This window comes from Microtus pennsylvanicus, chromosome 11 (genome assembly GCF_037038515.1).
Source record: "Microtus pennsylvanicus isolate mMicPen1 chromosome 11, mMicPen1.hap1, whole genome shotgun sequence".
Lineage (NCBI taxonomy): Eukaryota > Metazoa > Chordata > Mammalia > Rodentia > Cricetidae > Microtus > Microtus pennsylvanicus.
The window spans coordinates 13,772,212-13,786,365 of record NC_134589.1 but is presented as its reverse complement, the minus strand read 5'-3'; the positions used below and the strand labels follow the sequence as shown (position 1 = coordinate 13,786,365).

General features: G+C 44.5%; 1 protein-coding gene across 3 annotated transcripts in view; it reads right to left on the bottom strand.

The window, feature by feature from the left end:
• Positions 1–14,154, bottom strand: part of Prkca (protein kinase C alpha) — a 417,908-nt gene that overhangs the window by 70,386 nt on the left and 333,368 nt on the right. For all 3 annotated transcript variants that reach the window (XM_075990292.1, XM_075990290.1, XM_075990291.1), the window contains 3 exons: positions 7,948–8,104; positions 6,815–6,949; positions 6,525–6,621 (listed from right to left, as the gene is read on the bottom strand). In XM_075990292.1, the coding sequence (XP_075846407.1) occupies positions 6,525–6,621; positions 6,815–6,949; positions 7,948–8,104 (389 nt within the window). The remainder of the gene's footprint in view (positions 1–6,524; positions 6,622–6,814; positions 6,950–7,947; positions 8,105–14,154) is intronic.

Below are 14,154 nucleotides of genomic sequence, written 5' to 3'. Positions count from 1 at the left end.
AACATAAAAAATAGTTGAAATTGGGATGGAGAGATGGCTCAACAGTTAAGAGCACTGGCTTCTCTTCCAAAGTCGTGAGTTCAATTCCCAGCAACCACATGGTGACTTAGAACCATTCATATAATAAGATCTGGTGCCCTCTTCTGGCATGCAGGCATACATGCAGGCAGAACACTGTGCATATAATACATAAATAAATAAATTTTTAAAAAGAGAAATAGTTGAATTATGTTTAATGTTCATATGCAGATGTAACATAAAATATCTATGATAATTATAATCTGACTATGTAATATATTTATCCAATATATTCAGGATATTACTTCAGCATACATTGACCATGAAGTGGTTAGTGAAATATTTTACATTTTTTTCATGTTACTGTGTCTTTGAAAGCCTGTATATTTTATATTAACCACTTATTTCAAATCAGACTACACAGAGTTTAGTTTTGTTTAGAGATGGTCTCATGTAATCCAGGCTGGCTTTGAACTTCTATGTAGCAAAGGATGGTCCTGAACTCTTGATTCTCCTTTCTCCTTCTTCTGTTTCCCATGTACTGTGATAACAGGCATTTGCTATCATGCCCAGCCTAAGACTGTACATATTTGAAATAATCCAAGGTCTCACATGACTAGGCCCTGTCAAATTATACAGCACAGTCCTAGGGGATTTTCACCTGTAAGGCTAGAACTGAGAGAGGAGCAGAGACACGAGAGTCCTGTGGGCTCACTGACCATCTAGCCTTCCAAAACAGTGGTCTAGCTTCTATACCAGCACTCAAAGGCAAAGGCAAGAGAATCAGAGGTTCAAGGTCACTCTCAGCTACATAGTGAGCTTGAGGAGACGCTGTATAGGGAAAACAACCACGCAACCAACCAAAACAACAACAGAACAATAAAAAAGAAATTTGTGGTCTGATAGAAAGCTGAGTACAATTTCTATGCTTGACTTATGTATGTAAAATATCAAAATGATCACCTCACCAGAAGCGCTGGACTTTCACAGGAATGGAATCGGTGGTAAATGAACAAGCTGTGCGTCACTAACCTAGTTACTTCCCTAATACCCCGCTAGAGGCTATTCTGACTATGGTTCCACTATTGCTAACGCTTGGGGTGGTTTCTAACAATCATATGTCAGGTAAACTCACTTTTGAGTACTTACTCAGGCCCCTAAACCAGATCACTGAGTTGCGAAGTCTCCATGCAGTATGGGATCTTTTCTCCTTTCCTATTAGCCATGGATAACCCCTTCTATTTGGGGGTCATCTGTAAGCGGAGACTGTACATTTGTTTCCAGGCCGCTCCTCAGATCTGAATAATCACACAGAAACTATATTAATTACAACACTGCTTGACCAGTGGTTTAGGCGTATCCTTACCCAGCTCTTATATCTTAAATTAACCCATTTCTATTAATCTGTGTATTGTCACGAGGCTGTGGCTTACAAGATAAGGTTCTGGAGTCTTATCCTTCAGCAGCTACATGGCATCTCCTTGACTCTGCCTACTGTCTGTCTGTCTGTCTCTCTTTTCCAGCCTGGCTATATTCTGCCCCACTATAGGCCAAATTAGCTTCTTAACCGACGACAATAAAACATATTCACAGTATGCAGATAGGAATCCCACATCTGATACACTCTGAGACTTACAACATGCCTGACTTATAGACACAATGTGTTTCAGAAATTCATTTTACAGACACACTGTATCTAGACATCCATCTAATGAATACAAGGTTGCTTTCCTAAGATGATGTGACAAAAGGTGATAAGGGTCTCACCTTCCACCCCTGTTTCAAAGTAGAGCCAGACAACATGGCAGAGAATCCACCCATTCTGTGGAACATCATTTCAAGATGAAAATGCATTCATTTTAACATGGGCAGTAAACCATGGTTTATGGGTAAATCTGGTCTGCTACTTGTTTCTATAAATAAAATCTTACTGAAAAACAGTTTCATTCATTACACATTATTAGCAGGGTCTTTGGTGCCTCACTGCAGCACTAAACATTGCAACGTGCCTGCAGATATTATCTGACCTTTTACAGGAAAGACTTGCTGAGCTAGAGGTAACCTAACCTTGGGCCCTCCTCCCCTTCTCAGCACTGACCATGAGGCTACAGGAGGAGCAGAGGCCAGGGTTTGGGAGGAAAGTCTGGTCCTGGCTCTGCCGAGCTTCTATAGAGAAACTGCAAAGCAATATAACAAGGTGTTGTATTGTATTTACTTCTCAGGAATCTCCCTGCTTCATCTCTGGGCCCACAGGTACAGAAGATAAGTTCTGCAGGAAGTGGGGCTGTTTGTTCTGCCCATGGCTGAAGCCTCACTTACTGAACAAATGAAAAGATATGTCATTTAGTTTGCGACTCAGGGACTGTGTGTGCTTTATCTGAAGACAAACGTTAAAAGCCACAGAGATACTTTGTGGGCACTGTGGTCAAGGCCCTGGTCTGCGTTGTCTTTTGGGCAGCTGCACTGGCACTGTTCTGATAGAAGCTGTAGGAGCAAGCACGGGCTTTTCCAGCCATCCTGGAAGTTTTCCTCGGTTCCTATCAGCTTCACTTGAAGATGATTGTGTTTGCCAAGATTCTAGAATCAACAATTTAAATATGAAGAAAAAATCCATCTAATTATCTGATGAATCGTTCCAGGGTGGGTAGAGCTGTCAGCACTCATTTGTTTCGATTTTTTAAATTAGAACGAGTGACTTTTGATGCCTTAGGTAAGGTTGGGAAACTTGTTCATGCCTGGACGTGATGGGGACATAGCTCTAATTCCAACACCGGGGAGGCAGGAAGCATATCTTGAGTTTAAGAGCAATCTGAGCTATACTTTTTTTTCCCCACGCACAAATCCAAAATCCACCATCACCAAAACCAAATCAGATGCGGACAGAACAACTAATGGATGAGCATGTCCAAGTTTTGGCCTATAGGCTATGCTGCAGCTCAGGATGGCTGGGAAGGAGGCTCAAGGTATTGTAGATTCAATGTTGTGTCAAAAGGTTGGGCGTGCATTGTGAGAGGCCCCTGGGAATCAGCCAATGAACTTGTCTGCAGCCCAAGGATGCAAAGTGGATAGACTACATGGGAGAGGGACAGATTGCCATCAGCTCATGTGAGCTGAGGGGTACTGAGGGGTACCATCAGCAATGGGTCTAGGAATGGAGAAGGAAATTAATATGGTGGGGGTTTAAAGAAGCTCCCAAATTATATCCTCATGCTAACTTACCTGCTGTTTGGAAAGGCTGGCCACCCCCCAGATCTGCTCAAATGTGAATCCTGCTCTTTCTGTACCCCGTGCCTGCCATGTCAACACTGGGCACTGAGGAAGGAAGGACTGTAACTATCGCATGTATAGACCTGAACGCTGAACTGCTACAGGACTGTGTGCCTGCCTAAGCTCACCAGACAATTCCATTTAGACACAGCACGGAAGCGGTCACGAACTCCCAGCATCTTTGCGGTTGCATCAGCTACAGGCTTATGCCTGGTCTCTTGCAAAATGCTCAGGAAATGAGCAGACACCATCTGAGGAAAATCTGGGAAATAAAGCCAAAAGATATATACAGGAGATCCTGGGATGTCGCTCATGCAGGTGTTCTGTCTAACCATAGGACTCATGATGGAGGAAGGTCATTGGTTAAAAAAATAAAGAAACTGCTTGGCTGGCCCTCATAGGTTAAAACATAGGTGGGAGGAGTAAACAGAACAGAATGCTGGGAGGAAGAGGAAGTGAGTTAAGACTCTACAGCTCTCCTTTCGGGAGCAGACGCCTCAGAAGAAACGCCATGCCCCGCTCCCGGGCAGACACACGCGATTCAACCCAGGATGGACGTAGGCTAGAATCTTCCCGGTAAGACCGGTACTCACAGATTATTAGAGATGGGTTGATTGGGATATCAGAATTAGCCAGTAAGGGCTAGAGCTAAAGGGCCAAGCAGTGTTTAAATGAATACAATTTGTGTGTTGTTATTTTGAGGCATAAGCTAGCCAGGCGACCGGGGTGCTGGGGACGCAACCCCGCCGCTCTTATTACTACAGGCTCAGAGTGTTGGTACCTGCCATCCCCAGCCACTGAGGACCCCACACCCCCAGGCTGTATGGCCCTGAGCTAGGGCTCTACTGCCAAATTCTGCTCTCCAAGCATGGAGACAGTCTCTAAGAGAAATGCTTCCCCTTTGGCCTCAAGCCCTCCAGCCTGCCATGTTTACTTAGATATATAACTAGGAACTGTTGACCTTTATAACAGGGTGGGCCCTTAGCTCTGAGAAACAGGAAGTTAACTCACCAGGAAGTCATAGAAATGAGGCACCCGCGTGGGTCAATATTTCTCTATCAATAAGGTGGTTTCGGATTTGAATAACTTCAAGTGACACACCTGTGAAGCCCCAACAGTCCCTCTCTCATGGATCTCAACAGTGACCATGAATGACAAACTTGGGGTGTGAGCATCAGTAAAGAGTAGCAGATTTCTGTCCTGCCTGAGATAGGCACTTAGTGTCCTGAAACTCCTTCTAGAAGGATCCACCCATCCATCACAGGGGTGGGTGTGGGTGGGAAGTGTATCTACGTCTTTCTGGGAAGGTGGTCTAGGGCTATGACCCACCTAGTGCAGGCAGGGGTGGAGGCAGATGGTGGAGCAGGTGAAGGAAAAGAAAAGGGTGAAGGGAGGGAGGGCCATTCCCGGAAAACTGTCTTTCAAGCTTGCATTTGACTTCCTTAGAGATCACAAGAATCTCATTCTTCCAGTCTTAAACACATATTTCCTGTTATTACTTTCTCTCATGTAGCATTTAAAGACTTACATTTAAATTTTATGTACATGTGTGTCTACCTATTTGTGTGCCTGTTGATATCACTTGGAGCTGGAGTTATAGGTGAATGTGAGCTGGCTGACATGGGTGCTGGGAATTGAACTCTGATCCTCTGGAAGAACAGAGAATGCTCTTAACCGCTGAGCCATTGCTCCAGCCCCCTCTCCTGTAGTTTTCGACAGTAGAGACTGAAGTCTGGTTCTTACCAGATAACTCTTAGTTGAGTTGAGAGCAATAGATACATGTTTGACCTACACAGCATTAATTGACTGCCAACATTAAAAGAAATCGGAAGAGGTCATATAAAAAAGTGGGACTTTTGGCTTCTCTTGAGGAACTGGAGACATGGCAGCAAGGGCTTCCATGTGTGTTGACAAATGCCACATGACCCTGAGAAACAGGAACTGTTCTTCTATTTTAATATTTTTGTGGAAATAGGGATAGATCCCAGGGCTTTGAGAATGCTAGGTAAGTGCTCTACTACTGAGCCATGTTCCGAGCCTGAGTGCCCCTTTTATGTGTGTTTGAACTCACTGGCTCACCCATCCCCACTCCATCCCCACTGCCCCTTACTATCTCACCAGCCTGGACACCTGCTGTTCGGAATCCTTTATTTAAACTAGACATGACTCACTTCAATCATTTATGCAACCTGGCAGCCCGACCTTCAGTATCACCAAATATCATCAGCCTGATGATGGAATAATCTGAACTATTTCCTGTTTTACATCCTTTAGAATCCAGTCCATCTGGTCCATACCTCCCTTTGGCCACAGTGTAAGGTTAAGGACCATCGGCATCCATTGGTTTCGATGTTTTAGTGTATAGACTCACTGCCTATACACCTGCATATGTCTCTCTGTATGTTGCTTTCAGACTTCCTGGGATTTCCAGAGAACACTGTGTGATAGTGAAAGTTACAAGTTGTACAGACTACAGAGGCTCTAGAGAAGCTGACCAAGTGGTCAAATGCAAAGTCATGGGAGGGACAGAAAACATCAGACATGGAGACTGGGGTCCTGAGGCAGGGATTTCGAGGGAAGAATGCTCACTGTGAGCTGAGCTGGAGGGAAAGTGAGAGAGAAAAAGGAGAGGGGGACTGGAGAAAAGAAGGGGAAAGAAGGAAAATGAAACTGGACAGAAGGCAAACACACAGACCCACGCAGAAGGAGAGAAGGATGCTGCCTGCTTAAACAGAGTCTGGAGGAAAAAAAAAAGATTCCAGACAGGAATGTCTGTTGGGGCTCATCCTGCAGAAGAAAATCAGGGCAATTTACTTTCATAGGAAAAAAATTCCAGATACTGGAGTGGTGGCTAATTATAGAGAAATTGCTCCTTAGGAAGTCCCTCTTGGAGGCAGAGCCCTTCTCTGTGAGAGAGAACCTTGCTATCTCTGTGAGAGATAACCTTGCTATCTCCCAGCGTTGCACAGACTGTTTCATTGTGTGGAAATCAAACATGTTCTCACCTCTGCACCATCTCCAATCTTCAGTACCCAAAGGACATGGGACGCAGAATGCCAACAGCTTGCCAATGAAAGCCATTACATATAACATTTGTGTTCTTAAATCAAACAAGTATTAGCATGAGAAGTACTCTGGGCTTGCCAATGACATGACAAGAATCCAGCCCTCCCTGAAGACATGCTTTGTAGCATAGAGGAAGGAAGGTGTCCTGCCCATAACTTCATGGAAATCCTCACCTCAAACTTCTGCCTAAGCTCCACGTTGCCTTCTTCATCTCCTTCTGGGATGGGCACGTTGTAGTATTCACCTTCTTCTTGGTTGAGCAATTTGTACCTTCAAAGACGGGAAGAAGAGAGGGTAAGGGTCAGGCAATGGCTCTTCACCTTCAGCCTCTAGTCAGGCTGCTGGAGAGATGCCTCTACAGGGACCACAGAAGGGGCGGCGGGGGGGGGGGGGTGTATCGCTAGCCTCTTCCCGGCTTCTCTCGGCCGCCTGGGGTTTGGAGTCATTGCTGGATCTCCCTTACCATCCACTGGCTGGCATCTTCATCAGCTCTGAGACACCAAAGGAAAGGGAACCCATGAAGTCATTCCGTGTCGTTCGATCCCAGTCCCAGATTTCTACAGACAGTCGCCGGTCTTTGTCTGAAGGCTTTAACTTGCTACAAAACAAACATATACACAATACATTATGTTGTCTCCACCATGGGGTCTTGGGAAACACCAACATGCTCACAGTCTGTGCCTGAAACAAACAGCATCTTTAATTTCCTTCCTGTGTCAAAGTTTAGTCCTTTACACTAGCAAGCTACAAAAGCTCTGTCTAGACCAAGAATCAATGAATACTGATCCCAGGCAACTCATTTTGTGTATACACACACACACACACACACACACACACACACACACACACACACGGCTTTGAACCATTTATTATGATGTACAAATAAAGTTTTATTAGAACACAGCCTTGGCTATTTGTTTATGTATCATCTGTGGCTGCTTTGGCAACAGAGCCTGTATGACCCACGAGGTCTAGAATACAGACTTACAGTCCTTCTCTCTGACAGACAGACAGACAGACATGTTTTCTTCTGGCTGTACACAGAGGAAGTGCTTCTTGAGTATATCCCCATGGGGGGCCTCTTGTGCTCCCTCCTATGAGTGCTCCCTCACTCCTGATTCTTCACTCTTTCCTGCCATTCTTCCCCTTCCTTCATCTCTGTTTGGGGATTTCTGTCACTCTTCCAAGACCAGGCTCAAATGTCACCTCCTTGAGAAACTTTTCCCTGCTTAGAAGTGAGTCTGTTTTCTCTATTTCAGGAGCAATAGTGCTTTCTACACCACGTGTTCACTGTTCTCGGCTACAAAAATTATTCAATTCTTGTTTCATACCCTCTCCTAGCTCTCAAAAGAACTAAGTCTATCAAGAGACGGAACACATCTTATATGTTTTTTTAGTCTGTAATACCTCAAAAATCTTTTTTCTTTTGTTACAGAGCAGGAACTGATCATCACTGTGGGGAGAGTGGTGATTATCTCTATGTCCTCATCCCTACAGCCTTCACCACTCTCCCCACCCCATTATCTCTAATAATGGGGTCGGCTGTATGTGGCATGTGGGGGCAGAGATCATCGCAGGACAGGGAAGAACACTTACAATGTGAAGGACTCGTTCCACTGAGGGTTTAGTGTGGAGCGGATGGTCTTGGTTTTCTGTTTGCTTTCATTCTTGGGGTCAGGGATGAGTTTCAGCTTCACGTAAGGATCTGAGAGCCCATTCGGATCCATGGGGATTAGATTTTTTGCATCTCGTACTGTGAAGAGAAAAAGAAAAGAAAATGTAAGAGAAAGAACACTGACTTGTTTTTTTTTTTAAAAAAACTGTTTTGATTGAGCTATATTTTTTCCTCTGCTCCTTTCCTTTCCTCTCCCCTCCCCTTCTACCCTTTCTCATGGTCCCCATGCTCTAAGATCTACTCAGGAGATCTTGTCTTTTTCTACTTTCCATGTATATTAGATCCATGTATGTCTCTCTTAGGGTCCTTTTTGTTGTCTAGGTTCTCTGGGATTGTGAATTGTATGCTGGTTTTTCTTTGCTTTATGTCTAAAATCTGATTATGAGTGAGTACATGTGATACTTGTCTTTCTGGGTCTGGGTTACTTCACTCAATATGATGTTTTCTAGCTCCATCCATTTGCCTGCAAATTTCAAGATGTCATTATTCTTTTCTGCTGTATAGTACTCCACTGTATAAATGTACCACATTTCCCTTAACCATTCTTCAGTTGAGGGGCATTTAGTTTTTTTTCCAGATTCTGGCTATGACAAATAATGCTACTATGAACATAGTTGAGTACATGTACTTGTAGTACAATTGAGTATCCTTTGGGTATATACCCAAAAGTGGTATGCTGGGTCTTGAGGAAGGTTGTTTCCTAATTTTCTGAGAAATTGCCATATTGAAATACAAAGTGGCTGTACTAGTTTGCAATTCCACCAGCAATGCAGGAATGTTCCCTTTCCCCCACAACCTCTCCAGCATAAGTTGTCATTAGTGTTTTTGATTTTGGCCATTCTTACAAGTATAAGGTGGAATCTCAGAGTTGTTTTGGTTTGCATTTCTCTGATGGCTAAGGATGTTGAGCATTTTCTTAAGTGTCTTTCAGCCATTTTTGATTCCTCTGTTGAGAATTCTCTGTTTAGGTCTGTACCCCATTTCTTTTATTGGATTATTTGTTCTTTTGATGACCAATTTCTTGAGCTCTTTGTATATTTTGGAGGTCAGCCCTCTGTCTGACGTGGGGTTGGTGAAGATCTTTTCCCATTCTGTAGGCTGCCGTTTAGAAGGCTGACTTGTGTGAGTCAGCATTGGTGTGGACACCATGCTGGATGAGGGATGTCAAGACAGTGTTTGTAGCCAGATGGAGTGTTACATGCCTGCAGTACCAGCACTTTGAAGGTGGAGGTACAAGACCACCCTTGGCTACATAACAAGTTCAAAGCCAGCCTGGGCTACATGTTTTAAACCTTTGTCTACAATGAAGATGCTGTCTGAGAGGAGAAGAGATGAATTAGAAGCCCCTGTCACTCAATATGAGGTTGTCTACTACTTTTGTTGACAGTCAGTGGGTGTCAAAGGGGCCCTCAAAGTTCAGCCTCCAGACTAAGTACAAGTCTAAAACAACAGCAGTTACCACATTCCAGGCCCTAATAGAAATGCCCAAATCTGGGTCCCACTCAGACCTATGGAAGCAGAGCCTGCATTTTAACAAGATTGCTAGATGTCTGTCTTAGGGTTTCAATTGCTGTGAAGAGACGCCATGACCATGGCAACTCTTATAAAGGAAAATATTTAACGGGTGATTAAGGGTCAGAGGTTCAGTCTATTATCATCATAGTAGGGCATAGAGGTATGCAGGCAGACATGGGGCTGGAAAAGGAGCTGAGATTCCCATATCTTGACTCTCAGACAACAGGAAGTGGTCTGTCTCACAGGACATGACTTGAGCATATATGAGACCTCAAAGCCCGCCTCCACAGTGACATACTTCCTCCAACAAGACCACACCTACTCCAACAAGGCCACACCTCCTAATAGTGCCACTCCCTTTGGAGGTAATTTTCTTTCAAACCACAATGACCTTGCAGTTTTCCAGAGGGAAAGGAGATGCCTGGCCCATAGTGCTACACAGGCAACTCAGTGTCTACAAAGTTGTTCTTCTGCATAAAAGCTGGCAGATCCTAAACTTGGTTGTACCTTGGAATCCTTTGGGAAAGGGGCTAAAGTTCCAAGGCTCAGAGTTAAAGTAGAATGATCAAGGGAGGCAGCCCAACAACTTTTTTTTTTCCTAATACGATCCCTAGTTGTTTTTATTTTATGGTAGAGATGGACCACTGACATTTCAGGTTGGGATTCAGGAATGCTATCCAATGTGCATCATACATCATCCGGGAGGAGCTCATTCCCAGGGCAGCATCTTGGTCCCCACCTCAAAAATTACAAACTTTGAATCCTCACTTTAACAAGATCCATAGGTGGCTTCAGAGAATGTCCTGGCTTCATAAACAATAACATGGGAATTAACAAATAATTACAAAGAAAAGGCACTTCCTTCTCACTGGGGAACGTACTCTTAGATGTAGCTGGCTGTCTAAAGCCACTGCATATCAATGCAACAATCATTATCTGTGAAGGTTCATCTGCCTGAGTCTATCTGCAGTATGTCTCCATCACTGTCTTCCAAAGGCAACTTCCTGATGATGTCATACCATCAGATACAGTCAGCTGTGAGGAGGTTCTCTATCCCAGAGGTGCTCATACCATGGCCCCTGGACCAGCACTGTTAACATCATGTACTGAACCAGAGTTCCAGGCAAGGGTCCAGAGATCTGTTTATCAAGCCTCCAGGTGATTCCATGGTATGTGGTTGGAAATCCAAATTACACCACCAGAACACAGGCCAGCTAGCACAGGCCATCGGTGTACACTGATTATGAAGAGTGAGCGATGGAGGAAATTTAGAAGCAGTTCCCGGAGCTGGCAGTGGGAGGAGACATACTAAAGATGTTGGGTGTTTGGGCTCAAATGTGGCAGGCAGCATGTCACAAGAAGCAGACACGGAAGTCAAGCACTGTCTGTACTAGCTTGTTATCCTACAATATGCCGATTCTCACTAACACAGCCTTATGTCTTTCTCACTCAGGAGTCTTAGCCTAAGGAGCTGACAGTGGGCACTGAGCTCAGGATAGGGCTGCAAGCCACAGAGAAGCAGAGGCTGTCTTCCCCAGTAGTGCATGTGGGCTTTCCAAGCATTTCTTGCATGAGACATCATCTATCCCACCCAGCTTGACGGCAACCAGCACGGGCTCTGCAGCTCCGCAGCTCCACTTTACGGCTCTACTATCAAACCTGTCCTTTGCCGTGTAAACCCAAGCCAGAGCTAAAGTCTTTGAATCCATTTCTTTAACTAGAAAAATGACCGGGGCCATAATTATGATGATATAAACTTATAAGGAAATAAAATGAAATAATGTATATAAAGAAACTTATATACATTGTCTAAGCTGGGGAACTTGTAAAGAAGGGGGGAAAGATCATTGTGTGAATGCTCACTACATCTTGGGCACATTTAAAAATATTATTTTTTAAAAATGTCTCTGATAATTTTATACATGAGTACAGTATTTACATCATTTCTACCCTTTTCCTCCACACTGCAACTTCTCCTGTGTACCCCTTCAAACTCATGACCTCTACTTTGATTATTGTTATGCACGAATGCATGCTTGCACACATGCGTCTATATAATATTTAATGTTGCTAGTATGTGTGTGTTTAGGGCTGGCCACTTGGGACTAGATAAGCTACCATGGTCGCTTCACTAGAGAAAGCGGATCCTCTGTCTCCTAGAAGCCATGACTACCTGTAGCTCTTCATCTAGGGGGCCTTGTGAGATTTTACCCATCCGCAGCGGAATATCAACTGGTGTCAATCATGTAGGTCTTGCTTAGGCAACCATAGTGTTAATGTTTCAGAGGTACATCGCCCTCTCACCTAGAGAGGATTCTCTCTCACAGCAGACATCCTATGCTCGGGCTTATCTTTCGGCCCCTCTTCCCCAATGTTTCCTGAGCCAGAAACAGTAAGTTAGAGGTGTCTCTACAACCCATTGGAAAATCGGAATGGAGTCAGACTTCTTCCAAGACTCAGCCACTTGACACTCCATGTGAGAATTCAAGGTTTAACTTATGCAGCACTGGAGGGCCAAACTCCAGCATCACAGAAAATAAAAGACAGAAGGTAAAAATCGAACTCTCGCGCCAGCCGTGCCAATGGGCCACAGGCCTCCCTCACTGAACTCTTGAGGGAGAATCTAAAAATGCTTAGAATGTCTGAGACTGTTGGCTGCAAGAAGGTCACATCCCAGAGGCAAATGAAGAATCTCACCCGGGCCACCAAGAGTTCCAGGTTAGCCTCCTGCCACCGGCTTTTATGTCTTTTCATTCACTGCCTGCCAGGCGGTGAATGGCCTCACTTAAGGCCGATCTTTTCTGAATGGTGATGAGTTAAGATCTTGATGGAATTTAAGGCCTCTGGTTTCCTGCTGAGATATTATCATCTAAGCTGAAAATAAAAAGAGTTCTCAATTCCAAATGTCACTGAAGCGGACAGCGAGACCAAATCTTAATTTCTTACTGCAGGGGGAAAACAGTGTCCTGTTACTCACTGCAGGCAGGACACGTGAACTGGGACCAACTTAGGGGGTCCATCTGCTCAAAACTCAGGATGCCCCTGTATGCATTCTGGTGCTGCCCATGTGTGGCTATGATATTTCAACTCGGTTGGTGGGTTGAGGTCCAGGCATTAGGCTCTTCCAGGTTTCCCAGGCCAGTTTCCAGTACAGCCACAGTCAGAAGGTTTAAAGCCCCCACTGGCACCCCTGGCACCACATGCAGACTCTGACCACGGTCCATTTTACTTTTCTTTCTTTCTTTCTTTTTTTTTGCTTTTTCGAGACAGGGTTTCTCTGTGGCTTTGGAGCCTGTCCTGGAACTAGCTCTGTAGACCAGGCTGGTCTCGAACTCACAGAGATCCACCTGCCTCTGCCTCCCGAGTGCTGGGATTAAAGGCGTGCGCCACCATCGCCCGGAAATTTTACTTTTCTTTAAATTTTCTCAAGCTATAGGAAATGAACAAACAATACCATTGGCTTTAAACAGTTAGTTCCCATTAAATGAATGCAATGAAGATCTGTGTTGTGTGTTTCTAGCTGGACACAATGGCGGAGGCCTGCTTTCTCCCAGCTACAAAGAGGAAATTACACCTTAGCACACTAAGGTTATTCTAGTCTCCCACTGCATTACAAAGGAGGATGGAAGGAAATGGAGACGGACTGGCTTCCTCATCACTGAACTTAAAACTTTGAATGTCCGCTCAGAACTTTCAGAAACCATCTCCCAGCTACCAACAGTCCATGTTCCCAGTGGTCCCTCCCCACAGGTGGAAAATCCAGTGGGAAGGAATGAGACTCTGCAGTTGTTAGGGAGGTGGATTATTCCACAGCCCAAGAGCGTCAGGGTTGAAGGAAGGACAGTCTCAGCAAAGACGCCATGGCTCCTTTTTTGTCTTTACTCTCGATGAGAATGGATTTCTCTGATCCACAGAATAAGGACAGAAAAATGTATCATGTTACGTTGACAAATCAACTATAGAGAATGAAATTTCTTCTTTTGTCTTTATGTTGTTGCTCTTTGCTTGATTCTGAGATAAGTTTGGGTCTTACTATGCAGACTGTGTGTCCTGGAACTTACTGTGTAGGCCAGGCTGGCCTTGAACTCACAGATCCGCCTCTCTCTGCGTGAGTGCATGTGCCACCAACTGGCTCAATTTAAGAAAGTCTTGTCATGGGAGCTATGGAGGCAGCTTAGTCAGAAAAGTGCTTCCTGTACAAGTGCAAAGGCCAGAGTTCAACCCCCAGCACTTATGGAAAAGCTGGGCGTGGCAATTACCAGAACCAACAGTGGTAGATCACAGCCATCTCTAATTCTAGCTCCAGGGCTATCTGATCCCTCTGATCTCCATGGAAACCTGCACTCATAACACACATATAATTAAAATTTTAATTAATTAAAGGATAAGGTTGATAATGATTGAAGAAGACACCCAGTGTTGACCTTTGACCTCCATGGGTACAAGAAATCCTCTACCCAAGTCCTGCTATGTTAACTCAGTTCCCAAATGCAGCCCCTCTGCCTACACTAGAGATCTACCTTTCCCTTGTGCATAACCTGCAGAATCACTAACTGCACTCCTTGGGGTCTGTAGAAATGGCCCAATACCTATTGAGGAATCTTGTTAAAAAA